Raw genomic sequence first — 14068 nt, 5'->3', positions numbered from 1 at the left:
CGTTATATTACTTCTTTATGTAATGTACACAATGTCTTGTGATACAGTCAAATCAGTTCTCTCAGAAGAATCAAATTCTTAAATTTTTTGAAGAATTGCAGACTATCTTTACCATCATATTATGTTTTATGTTTGCACAGTTGGAATGCACATAAAATTATTGTAAAAGAAAAATCTGCACACGTTGTGTGTCGCCTTCTCATTCTTTCCCAAATGACAAGCCTTTTATTGTGAATATGAAAAATCTGTAAGAAATCATTTTAGAGCCAGTGTGAAAACTTTACATGCATGGGAAAGTCCCACCAGAATCAACCACAAACACATCAAAAATAAAAATGAATGGTTGTATATTTTCTTACATTTTATACAGCTACAGAGAGAAAAGCCCACACCTTTGTATGCAAGGTTTGCACAGGACTTTTGAAAACATAGCACTGTGTTTATTTCATGTTTAATCTCACCAAATTAGAAAATTTATCACAGAGTGTCCAGATTTAAAAAAGGTAAACAGGTTTTTAAGAGATGGTTAAAACTCAACTGAGAGTGCTGCGATTGTGTCTCTGACCTCCTCAGCCTATAGCCTTTGGAGGCCGGTGCTCATAGAGTCAGATAATAATTATAGAATAAGCAGGAGGGATAAGGGAGAAAGCTTTACCAGGTCCATTTTTGTAAACAAGTTGTTGGATTTTGTGACTGCAGCCGTGGAGGGGGTGAACTAACATACTTAATAAGTTAGTTTAAATGTGAAAAAAGCTGGTTGTTTGGTTTATATCTGGACAAGAAACAGACTTTTTAAAACAAGCCCAAGAAATTGAAACCCGCCATATCATTTTTTCAAGAGATCAGCATAAGTGGACTTGGCAACTTGGCAGAGCATGTGTGATACTGTACATTCCCTTCTAGTGCAAGCAGAATGAACAGGGATGGGAGAGGAAGGGGATTTTGGCTGCAAGTTAACCGGTTGAGGATGGCCTCTTTTTCTTAGATGATTAAAATAGAAAATTGTAAAAAAATAAGTGTACTTGGGTGGCGATTAATGTACATGGGCATGCGGCTAGCAAGTAACGCCAATGTGTGCAAACACTAGTTCAGACACACATTGTGACAGGATGAAGTGCCCATGCAGGGAGGGGAGTGCCAGTCATCTCAGCAAGGCTGTGGAACTGAGAGCTCTGGCCAGGGTATAGAGATTCAAAATTGGTTAGAGGACAGGTGAAGCGGTTCCATTCACTGCCCTCTAAGCTGATGTCAAGGTTTTAAACATGATGTGAGCAGTGTCAGGCAGGCAGTGAAGGGTTTGACGTGAGCACACTTGGGAAGGAAGAAGACATGTTGTGAGGATGTGTTCTGTAATGCAGATTGCCGCCCTGTTATTCTCATGTTATTGTGAATGCTCTCCTTTCTCTCTGTCTGAGCAGAAGCCCCCCCAACCTGCATCCTGTTGGAGCCACATCTCCTGCCTGTTAAACACCCATGGAGGTCTTCTACTTCAACTCCTCCATCCTCTATATCCATAATCCATCAAATAGCAGCGTTGGGACGAGTGAAATGACCTTGTACGAGCAATGTAAGCAGATGCCTCAGGTCCTGATCTTTTATCTGACTGTACAGTTCATCAACATGCTCCTGGGGATCCCTGCTAACCTGACGGTGTTGTGGCTCCTTCGCAAGAACAAGGGGGACTCCTCCACCTCCGACATCTTCATCCTCCACCTGGCCATCCTGGATACCTTCTTCTGCCTCATCCCACCCCTGGAATTCGCCAACTTCGTCTATCTTACCAACAGCAGCTCCTGGGAAACACTGAACTTCTTCTACGGAGTGAAAGACTGTTCGCTCCTCTTCCTCACCTGCATCTGTCTGGACCGCTACATGGCTGTCCTGCACCCCATCACCTTCACTGAGCTGAAGGACCGAAGCCACCGCACGGTGTGTGTCGCTGTGGTGTGGCTCTCCACCCTGGCCTACGCGGCAGCTAGGAGTTTGGGTAAAATCCCAAACTTTGAGAAGGTCTTCGTCGTCATGATCCTGGCAGCTTTTGCCATCATGCTCTTCTGCAATGTGGCCATCCTGCGAGCTCTTCGCCAGTCAGGCCCTGGCCGTGACAAGATGCACCCTGTCAAGAAGAGGGCCTTCAAGATGGTGCTCATCATCCTGGGCATCATCGTCTTCAACTACTTCCCACCTGTAGCACTCATGCCCTTCAGGGAGTATTTCTCCTGGGAAAAGTTCTACTGCTTTGTCTACCCTATAGCCTTTGTCTTCATGGACATCAGCAGCAGCATTCAGCCCGCTCTCTACCTCTCCCAGGAGAAGACTCCCTGTGTCCTTTGCTGTTGCCCTAAGGAGCAAGACTCAGGATCCTCCAAGGATCCAAGCTGAAATCAAATATGCAGTGTGTAGATGCACAGTTATATAAATTTTTGTAGGACTTTTCTTTTTCCAGTTATGGAATTGAAGCATTTCTTTGTAATGAAACTTAAATAAATAAATGAACATCGATCATATATTGTACTACACCAAAGTAAAGGGATATTGACTAAAACAGTAAGAGGCAACACTTATAAATGATATATCAGTCTTTCAAATACAACAGCTGTAACTTGATTTGTTTGTTGTAACTTGGGTTGGATTTCAGAAAGAAAACACCGTTACTTCCGGATGGCTGTAATGATGCTTGTTCCAAAGCAAAAGCACGAGCCCTACAACCTGGCAGTTACAGCCGGGGGGCCTGCGTTAGCGAGGCAACAAGTGGCTCATCACCGGGGAATGATGGGGGGTAATGCTGTCTTCATGTGCTTCTCGGAAGCTTCCACTTATGAGTTTTGAAATCCTAATTACAACATATCACCTGCTCAGGTGCTCTTTGTAGGAAAAAAATAAAACGGAAAGGACCCACTATGGAAGCAAGTTTTCTTGTGGCTAATAGTATATTTATGAATGCAAATAACTCCCCACACATTTTTTAAATCAACATCTAATACATTTGGGTTTCCTGAAAGATGCGCGACTTAGGGGCAACGTGGCTCAGGCAGTAAGAGCAGTCGTCTGGCAGTCGGAGGGTTGCGGTACGATCCCCCGCCCGGGCTGTGTCGAAGTGTCCCTGAGCAAGACACCTAACCCCCAAATGCTCCTGACGAGCCCCACTGGCATATTGTGCTCCCTCGATGTTCAACATTAACAGCTAAATTTTGTTCAAATTCCTTCACAACCCACCCACCCACCCTGCACAGCATAGCTGTCCTTGTAATATAAATATCTGCCTGGATCTTGTAACTCTCTTGTTATATTAGAATGCTGTGTGAAACCAGCTGAGACCCTAATAAAGACTTCCCACATGACTCCTCTTTTGTTTCTCCTCCTTTCGATATCTCTGATTTGGTCAATTTCAGACCAAAATATAAGAATAACATCATTGAGCCATGCATTAGTGAACATTTGCATACTGTTAGCCCATCTTGCTACAGATGATAATGGTTAAGAAAGGCAATCTACAGTCCTATAGGTTTTCACACAACAAAGTGTGTCATTCAACAACTTAGAATCAGGTGTGCCAAATTAAGGTTATGAAAACCTTCAGGATGGTAGATCTCCAGGAACAGGGTTGGTGACCCCTGCCCTAAACTATCCAGGGTACTTCAAGAGAGAAGTCAGTTGCAAGATGTCTGATTAGTGTCTGTAGCAGTGCTCATTTTCTTAAAACATTTATTTGAGTGAAGACTCAAACTTAATGGAGTTAAGTTTGACTCAATAGTTAGTGTAATTACCTGAGGTAGCAAGTCATGTAGTGCATGTTTGCTCGCAAGTGAATCCTGTTACGGTTTTAAAGGGGACGTGAAGCACTCAGTATCGCTGGTTAATTTGCTTGTTCAGATAGGGAGGAAGAGGACATAGACGAAAGGTTTGGTAATATTTTTGTAGCAGAGAGGTGGGAAGCCAGAAGAGTTACAGGGAAACTGCAGGAAAGCACAGAAAACCTCATAGGCTGTCGAACCTAGCAGGGGGACCACGTATGTACAGGAGGTGGGTGTAGCAGCTCTCAGGAAACAAGCCAGGTCAGTTTAGTCACTTCCTGGATGATGTGGTGAGAGAGATGAGGACAGTGGAAAGGGGGCAGAAAGATGAGTAAAAGAGCAGGAGGGCGAGGTGGGTTAGGTTTGAAGGGAGGTATTTAATATGGCTGTGCTATGGGTGAGGGGGTAACATGCTGTAGACAACTGCACATCACAGCTGAGCAAAGCTGGTAGTGTCTGAGGTCGGTTTTTGAGAATATATCAGGGCAGCCCCAGGTGTAATGACTGCAGAGCTGACTGGAAAACATATATTATTACAGTGTCTTTCAGATCTGACAGCAAAGCAGAACAGCAACGATAATATCCAAATATCAAAAAAATCCAGCAACGATAATGGCGGCTGCCACAGGACCTGAGGAGCGTGTAGCCTACAAACTTACTTAAGAGCAAAGGTGCATACACTCAGGTAGTCAGAATTTGCTGCTTTATATCACGTTTTCTCTAATCTTAACCTTAATATAGATATCGCTATATTAAAGTTAGATTACTACCGTAAATCCTCAAATTGTGTCCAGGGTCTTTTATTTACTTAGGCTGCACAAAGCACAGGCCTTTATTTGGGGCAGGCTTGTATTCGAGGCAGGCCTTTATTTCTTATTAGGTTCTGTTGTAGAATTTTATTCTTAGAAATAAAGTAAAAGGCTACACTTCAAGTGGGCCAACACTGTTCAACACTTCCTGTAACCGTTCAGAAATCAATTAGTGTAGGCTAATCAAGAAACACCGTTTGGTAAGTCATAGTGTCAGTTTAACAGACTTAGTTTATTGCAAATATTCTCAAACACAATAAATCACATGCAAGTCCAGAATCCATAAAATAACAACTTGCCAGACACGCCTTCATGAACAATAACAAATTAGCGTAGACAACAGCAAGTTAAGGATCTTTTTTTCCTAAAGTGCGTTTTATTGTGAGACATGCGTTTCGTTTGGAGCAGCATACCGGTAGGCTATCAAAAGATTTTTGCTTTGGTTTGGGGTTTAATTTACTTTTGGACTGTTTGATTCTATTGCTAAATGTTGGGACTGATGGGCACTGAAATCTGGGGGGTATTTGATGGTTCACTGTTAAGTTTTATGTAGTTGAAAGAGTGTCGGGATTTCCACCCGTCTGTTTATTGCGAGCCAAGGCAGCCGCTTTCATTCATTCATTGAACGTGCGCTGTGCTGTAAATACATGAAAACCTTATTGCGAGTTAATTTTTAATTTTGCCTGATTTACTTTTTATTAAATTTGTAGGCTGGAATGCCTCTCAGCAACAATTGTGTTTAAAGCCTTTGGCAAGCTACTTAGAAGGGGGCGGCAAGCGACTGGTAACTTGAGAGCAACGTGTTGGAGACCCATGGTGTAGGACAACGACTTTTCATTGGCAACAGTATTAAACCAACCAACAATATAAAATATTAAGAAGAGCTCTTTTATTATTATTATTATTATTAAATCAAACAATGTCTTCTAGTGCTCATGGACTGATAGCCCTACTGGTAGGCAATATTACCCCAGCTTGTATTTGGGGGCCGGCCTTTATTTGTCCGAATCGGCCATGCCCCCGGCTATTATCCGAGGCCCGGCTTCAAATAGAATCCCAGACACAATTTGAGGATTTACTGTATATAAATACAACTATGCCAAAATCTCTTCATTATAGATTTGGATACATTTTTCCGCTAAAACATAGCCAGCTTGCTAACTGTCACCTCAGATGTCAGTCGCTGCTGCTCGTCTAAACTGCACTGGCTACATTTCTTATAAAGATCATAGTTAAGGTCACATTATAGTACAGCTGTGTCTCAAATTAACAGGATTTTTATGATCTTGCATTCTAAGTAGCTGACTTGTTGGTACATCTGAGGCTGTGCTTGACCTCTGACCTGCAGTCCTGTGGACTTGAAGAGCCACCACCAGGGGGAGACATTCCAGCACCTCAGCCCCGCCATGTCCCAAACTACCAAGGCACAGTTAACTTAATCAATCCAGAATTTTAAGTCTTATTGATGTTCTGTAAAAGGTCTTGTAAAGGTCGGTAAAAATGATCAATAATGTTCCTGTTCTTTGAAAGGTGAGTTATGTTCAATAAAATAAGGTGAAGACTGATTTATATGCGTGTGGTAAACAAACCAGACCTCAGCAGCTACAGCAATTTGCTGTCAGACACCACTTGGTTGACGCCTTTATCCAAAGTGATTTACACTCCCCTGGACAGGGGTGGCCAATGGCCCAACAGCTGTGCAGATCTTACTGAGGCTACACAGAGGCTTGAGTAAATGCTGTTGTTTAATATACACCGACTTGCTCAGTGTCTGTAGTGCCAGGTCTCCCTTAATGCCATTTTGAGACTGTGCTCAAAGAGTGGTGACTACACTGAGATCATAGTGTGGTGAATACACTGAGATCATGGTGTGGTGAATATACTGGCCGAGTTTGCAGTACTGTCCACCCTGCTCTCTTTCGCAGAACTTGAGGTGTGCAGCGAGGTAATTCACTTTGGTAACCTCCAGTGCTTGGAGTCTGGTGCCCTCTTGTGGCCATTATGTTTAAAGTGTACAAAGGACATCGCAACTCATTGCAACTGACCACACTACCACCACCAGTCTTTGAGAGAACAATCCTTCAAGAAAAATACATTTCCCCCAATTTACTGTTCTGCTGCTTGTTCATACTTTATTGGCTAATTACCTTTAATTGTAGGAGTTTGTAACAAGCATGATTTTTACAGATAGTTTTCAGCCTGAGATGTTTTAATCTCTCGCGCATGCACAGTTCATGAACCTGAATGTGTCTAGACACAAAGCACAGTGACACACAGGTATACAAACATATACATGTGCGAGAAACACATGCACACAAAGACACAAATGGGCACACTGACAGATACACACACCGCACAGACACACACTTTGTTCTTTCAACCAGAGCTGTGTGAGTGGACGTGTCCTTACACACGTCAGAGCTGCTGTGAAGCTCATGGTAATGTTGATCCTGCTCCTCTCTCTCCCCTGATGCAGAGGAGGGCGGGGGGTTGCCACGGCCACCGAGTTATGATGAGCAGCACTATCACAAATGGTGATGTGTGAACACACACACACAAACACATGAACACACATATGTATCACATACAATCAAACACGCCCACATGCACGCAAAATCACACACGCACACACAGACACACACACATATAACTGGCACCTGTTATTCATTGAAACCTGGATTTTTCCACATTAACCATAAAGTCTGAAGGTACATTTTCCATTTTCATGGTTTGTTTGTTAAAAAATGTAATTGTTTGGAAGTAAGTGCAAGAAAGGCAGGAAATGTTACAGTAGCTTACAGTACTCAGACTTGCTTGCTTGTGCCTGAGGGCAAATCACTGTAGCGCACACACCACCCCCCACCCACTAACACCCATGGGGCAAATATTCATGAGGAGCAAGCTGGAGGATGGCATCATCCTTGTTGCTTTCAGTCTGTGATTGTGTGATGCAGGGTTGTAGAGCACATTTCCAAGCTGTTCCTTTCGGCTGCAGGCTGATTGAAAACTCATGTGCTCTCTTTTACCTGTTAGTGCCCCATTGTGTCCTGCACAGGGACTTTATCCGATTTTGGCACTGGCAGCTCAGTGTGGAGTTGTCTTACTGGGCTTGGTGGGGTCCTGTAATGTTTATTTAACTCCAAAAATATTGCGCGAGTGGAGTTGTGAAATTGAGCGCACAGAACAGCATTCGCGCGCGGAGCTGTGAACGAGCGAGCAGAGAAACATCTGCAGGAGGGAGCATTTCAGTTTTGTGAGCAAAAATTCAATCCACTCCTTTGACTGGTCGATTAAAAAAAAAATTGTTTTATGTTTTGGTTCTGGCAGAATTTGATAAGATACCGGATGGATGGGGTAATTATTTTTCACAGCGCACTTAATGCTACAACTGAATTATGCATGACGAAAATACAAAATTCAAAGGGAATATTTTGTTTATGGCGGCTGTAATATATAATGCATTTCGATTACGATTCCTACGTAGAAAATGTAACGCGTGCCTATCAGCAATGCGAGAGTAGTTAGCTAAGTAACGTTTTTATTCAGCCATTAACTAGTAAATTTCCCGTGTTTAAAGTGAAATTAGTATCGCATTTTAAAAATTCGGTTCACTTTTATGTGATTTAAAATCAATCCTTATTTAAAATTGTGCCAGGCAGTCGCTAGTTCTTGGTGAGTGGGAAAAAAATCAAATTTAAAATGAAAACTATTTAATGTGACATGATTTAAGGCACCAAATTGTACTTCATATGTTATAAATGCGTAATCCGTACAGGAATTAGCAATATCTATATGGTTTAATCCTATACCTACACGTTGGTACACCCTCAAACCGAGGCCGACTAAGTTCTTAGTTATGAAAAAGTACGAATTATTAGGACTAACAGCTCCAGGATCATGGGACTGCATTTTTGCTTGAAAAAACAGAAATCCTCCCTTGCTCCCTTGATTGACACTTGCATGATATTCTTGGAACTAAATAAACGCCATATGATCAATAATGGGAGGTTTAGCAGTGTGGTCTCTCAGGACGGCTCAGCCAACAAACACCATGGGGGACAGAGGCTGATCTCACAGCTGTGTCAATGGACTGTAGTCCTAGGAGACCGATTTATTTTAACCTTGACCTAATCACGAAGTTCCTGGAGATAAGATAGAGCAAGACAAGACAGACAGCACACCACAATAAGTAAAATACATTTTGCGCACGTTTCCACAGACATACAAACTGTTAACAAAATATATATATTTTACCTTTTAATAGGTGCTTTTTCGCCTATTTTCAGTTTGACTCAAACTCACTCCAGAGAAGAGTTCATACAAGTAATTTAGATGGCACCTGCCTCTATGGACAGGTGTGCTTAAAGCTACAGTAGCAGGTGATAGAATGAGTACAAGCAGGCTTACACCCATTTACACTTCCACTCTCCTTCTTTTCTCTTCCGTAAAATATGTTGCTGTAAATAACAATAATAAAACAGTATGTTTTGCTTGAGTGTTTTTTGACTGACTGCTTCCGACCTTCTGAGTGCACAAGCCGTGCTTTAATTAGTAAACATGAAGCCCTGGATTCATTATAAAATTCTTGCAGTTAAACTGTTTAGCAGCAGTGGGGGATGGGAGAAACCTAAAAACATATATAAGCTGGCTGTAGACTTCACAGGACTGCCAATTGCCGGGAAGAGTATTTAAATGTGAGAGCACATTTCCTCCAGCTTTCATGCAATTTCCTTTGCTCTCATGCAAAAATATGTGTGTCCTCAAATGTCCAAAGTGTCCAAAACAGGCTGCTGTGTCCCTCAAATATGTACTGTTTACTAAACACACTGCCTACCTGTATTAGTACACAATGTGCTCCCAAATGCAGACAGTGAGTATACTGGATGAAAAAGTGAAATAGGCAAATGTTCTGCTCAATGTAGTGTACTGTAATCGACATTTCTGGGGTTCCAGATCGGTCCCTTTTGAAAAGTTTCTTATGACAAGCTGTTGATCCATACTTCTTGAGTCCTTAGGTCAGATATTGTTAGATGAATTGTTTGATAGCCTAGATTGTTAGGTAAGTAATTGAAGGTTTATTAGCTTTAGAATGAGTTGCTCCTGATATGAGAGGCTTTGGTATTATCAGAGAACTATATCAGAACAGTTCTGTTGACATTTGAAAGGATGGCATGGGATTTGCAGTATGAATTCACCAAAACAAGAATCTTACATATTGGCACTTTAAAGGGATAAGGAAAATAAAATAAAATCATAATAATTGGTTATTTTGGTGAGGGTTTTCTTTCTTTCCACCGCAAATTTTCCTACTGAAGTTATTTGCATTATTCTTTATTTCTGTTAGTCATGTAGTTATAATAATACCAATTAGAGTGGTACAGCTGCTTAAATTTGGATGATGAATTTGGATAGAGTGTCATAACACCCATGTGTTTTGACTGGGTAACAACCTTTGGGTGAAGAGATTAACGGGGCACCGAAGGAGATGGCTCAAAGGAGTGAGGTGGGTTGCTGCTGCTATGTGTTATAACTCTGGTAGGGTCTACTTTGCATGCTCTCTCACATCTATCTATCACATCTATCTTTTTCCTTTTGGTTTCCATTTTTCTCTGCTCACACCCTACTGTGCTATATGACACTGATCTTAACTGAATGATTCCAACACCGACAACAGAGGCTAAAGCCAAGCAAGGTATGGTGGTGAGTGTTCCCTATATTTGTCTGGTTATTTACAATCCAGCAGCCGCCTGTAGAAACACAGTCTGAACCTTTAGACAGGTGACAGAGTCTTTGATCCAGAACCAGGATCCCTCACAGGCACCACTGTGGAAGTGAGCTGTGACGGCTTAAGAGGGCAAGGAGAGGCAGTTGGAGAATTTGTGCTGTATGAAATTTTAATGTGGAAGTGGTGGCATGTTGACACACCTGCTAATAAGGATTGATAGGTCTACTCTCAGACAGTAGCTCTAGTCAGGTCGAGCAGAGGGGTTGTGGTTGGCACAAGACTCCCCTTTCAAGTCCTCTGGGTGTCAAGAAAACACTTGCACACATCTTTAATGACTTTTACTGGCCCACTGTTCTCCTTGATGTGCTTCAGTTTTGCCAATCTTTTCATGCCTGCCTGATAACAGAGAAGGCTGGGGGCTCTCTTCCTGTGGTGCTGTTATAGCCTACATCAGCTATTGAAGCTCCCTTCTACTTACTGACTGCATAGAGCCCCCCAAAGGGACCCAAGTATCTGCTGACCATCATGGATATTGCAGCCTGCATTCCAGAGGTTGTGAAATATCTCTGCACACACAGTGATTGAAATGCTTCTTGTGTGAGGCTCCCTAAAGAGGTTCACTTGGACTATGGAACTAATTTTACATCTGGGGCTTTCCAGGAGGTCATGAGTGAGTTTGGCATCACCCACGTTGTCTTTTGCTTACCACCCACAATTCAAGGGCATCCTTAAAAGGTGCCATCAGATGTTAGGGTCGATGGTGTGCACCTACTGTGGACTGCCTCAAGGATTGGGAGGTGGCTGTGCATTTTCTTTTATTCCCCACTGGTGATGCAGTGAATGGCTCCATCGGTTTTTGCTCGATTTGAAGCAGGCTACAGATCTGAGGTTCGGGGTCCACTATGCATGTTGTGGGAGGAGCTCTTGGAGCCACACACAAAGGGGAAGATTTTGCAGTACATGGTCCCTTTTTTTGTGAGTGTAACCGGGAAAGTAGCAGCGAATAACCAAACAAGCCAAACATGCAATGAAGCAGCAGCTTGACCAAAACGCTGTCCAGTGGTCTTTCATACCAGGTGGCAAGGTCCTACAGCTAACCACTGTAAGTGGAGCGATGTTTGGCACTCTTATGTAGAGCAACTGTTGAAAATGTTATTAACATGCCAGATCAGTGACAAAAGATGTGGTTGTGTCACATCAACTAATTTAAGTTTTATGAAGAATGCAATCCAGTTCATCCAATCTGTTGTACCATGGTGGCCCTCTTGGACAAGGTGGAGGAGGTGCGTTCAGTGCCAGCACCGCTGAGTGCTGGCTGAAAAACATGCACTGTTGCAGGGGACACTAGCTCACCAAACAGAGGCTCAGGCTCAGGACATTGTCAACCTGGTCCCCCCTTGTTTGGAATCTGTCTGGGTTCACATCTTTGGCAGTGCACAATGTGGATACAGCAGCACCTATATCATTTTCTTCCAAGTGGGAGAGGGTTCAGGAGGAGATGCTGGAGAGATTGGAGCCATAGAACCAGGGTCAGGTCAATGAAAGCCCCCTCTAGTACTGATTGACTATGGCAAGGTGAATGGTGTGACAAAGACCAATAGGACTGCATTGAATATTGATTGTTTGATAGTTTGTGTCAAAATCAGATCTGTTAAAAGGGTACCATGATTCTTCTTACAGGGGTCGGTCCTCCCCTTTGTGATGAAAAACGGTCCTGATACTTTTCAGTGGCTAATGAATGAAGTGTGTTGTTGTATGGATAATGTGGCAACGTACCTGAAAAAGTGTTAATGAACAGCGAGAGCTGGCTGAGTCATCTTGAGTACCTACATCAACATTTGACCAATTTATAGGTGGCCTAGCATGTAGTTATCCTCCCAACCTCTGAATTTGGCATGGGTCAGGTGACACACCTCGGTAGGGGTTGAATGGTGTTGCCATGCATGGGGAAACTTCAGGTGATCATGGAGCTCTCCATGCCTGCCACCGGGCATCCATTGATGTGAGTGTTAGGCATCTGTGAATTTTTGTGTTGCTTTGCGGCTATCACCACTCGACTTACCAACCTGCTGCTCAAAGCTGTCAAGTGTAATTGGATATAGGTCTGCCAAAATGCTTCGGTCAGGTAAAAGCTCCTTTATCCTGTAAGGTTGATGCTTGTGATATTGAGGCGGGACAGTACTCATGCAAGCAGAAGAAATGGGTGTTGAGAAAAATGTTGAGCATAGTTCTTTAAGATGTTGAACTGCCACCAGAAGGCATACTCAATCATTGACAAAGAGCCCAAACCCTTGTAGGCCAACACATTGAGGCTTATGTTTTCAGTGAGACCTGTGTTCATCAACCATAATCTTTTGGAAATTCAAATTCCAAGTGTCTTAATTCCTGGGTGTCTCAATGGAGTCTGATCCAACAGCTGTATACTGTAGTTTGGTTATAAAGCATGTGACTGGTAAGGCTTTACCTCTGCTTTGACTGTGGAATGGTTTCCTTGGAGGGGTTTCGAGCCAAGCCAACCTTTCTTTGGATATTTTTTCTCATTTTGCTTGAACTCCTTGGGGTGGCTAGGGTTGAGCATTGAAATCTTTTTTCACTTCTGCTGTAGAGTGTGCCTAGATTGTATTCTTAGATGTCTAATTGCTTAACTTGCCTAACGCATAACTTGAATGTGGTTCAATCCTAATATATGCTTAAAGGGATTAGGAAATAAAAATAAAAAACAATGTGGGTATTACTGAATTATTTTAGGGTTTTTCTTTCTTTTTTACCCACAACAAATGTTCTTCTTGAAGGTATTTGCATTATTCTTTTATTCTATTATTTTTGTTAGTAATGTAGCTAGAATAACACCTATTTGAGTGGTGTGGCTGCTTCAATTGGGATGATAGGATAGAGTGTAATTGGGAACGTGCCCATGTGGCTTGATTGGGTAACAACCTTTGGGTGAACAAATTATAGAAGCGCCAAAGGAGATGGCAGGTTCTCTCAAAGGATTGAGGTGGGTTGCTGTTGCTGTTATAACTCTGGGCCTACATTGCATGCTCTCTCCATCTTTTTCCTTTTGGTTTCCATCTTTCTCTGTTCACAAACGACCATGCTTTACTACATAGATTTTAACTTAATACCAGCAACGAAGCTGTTTGCTATTGAAGAGGAGCTTGCATCGGCCAAAGTCAAGCAAGCGGGGTATGGTGGCAAGTATTCCCCAGATTTTATTTTTTCAATCCCATGACTGCCTTTAGAAGCGTAGCAAATCTCATATTCGCCCAGAAACCAGGCAAACCTCTCAGCAGGACAGTTTTATTATGCGTATACCAGACCAGGAGCCCTTGGAAAGATACCTGGCACTCTGGACTGAAGGGAGATTGAAAACACTGAAATACAAAAAAGCAGTACCACTGCTTAACACCAAGATTGAAAATCACTGTGCCACCCACATGTAACAGGTTTCATTTTGTTGCACTAAATTTCAGAAGTGTACCTGTGTACTGTTGCATCAGTTGTTTACAACAAATTTACATCAAGCATCAATTGCACATTGCATCACATTACTTCACTTTTAAATATATTTGTTTAAAATATGATTTTCCTTTGCCATCCAAAATATATTTACCCGTGTTGGCTATTTCCAGTTTTCTTTTTATACAACGAGTTAGTGGTCTGTGGCCATCACACCCCACTGTAAACTGGAGTTGAGACATTGCCCCTGGAAATTTGCCAAGTACCCCACCCTTTCTCCG

At 42.5% G+C, this 14068-nt stretch overlaps 1 protein-coding gene across 1 annotated transcript; it reads left to right on the top strand.

Moving 5' to 3' along the window:
- Positions 1 to 1473: 1473 nt before the first annotated feature.
- LOC133141472 (proteinase-activated receptor 3-like) lies at positions 1474 to 2382 on the top strand. The gene has a single exon (XM_061262044.1). It carries the CDS (start codon positions 1474 to 1476, stop codon positions 2380 to 2382), a length of 909 nt encoding a protein of 302 aa, XP_061118028.1.
- Positions 2383 to 14068: the final 11686 nt, after the last annotated feature.

The sequence above is a fragment of the Conger conger genome, chromosome 12 (genome assembly GCF_963514075.1).
Source record: "Conger conger chromosome 12, fConCon1.1, whole genome shotgun sequence".
NCBI classification, from domain to species: Eukaryota; Metazoa; Chordata; class Actinopteri; order Anguilliformes; family Congridae; genus Conger; species Conger conger.
This window is presented reverse-complemented; position numbering and strand designations above follow the sequence as displayed.

What these genes read in the sequence shown, in the direction of transcription:
- LOC133141472 (XM_061262044.1), top strand. Translation starts at nt 1,474, where the DNA reads ATGGAGGTCTTCTACTTCAACTCCTCCATCCTCTATATCCATAATCCA.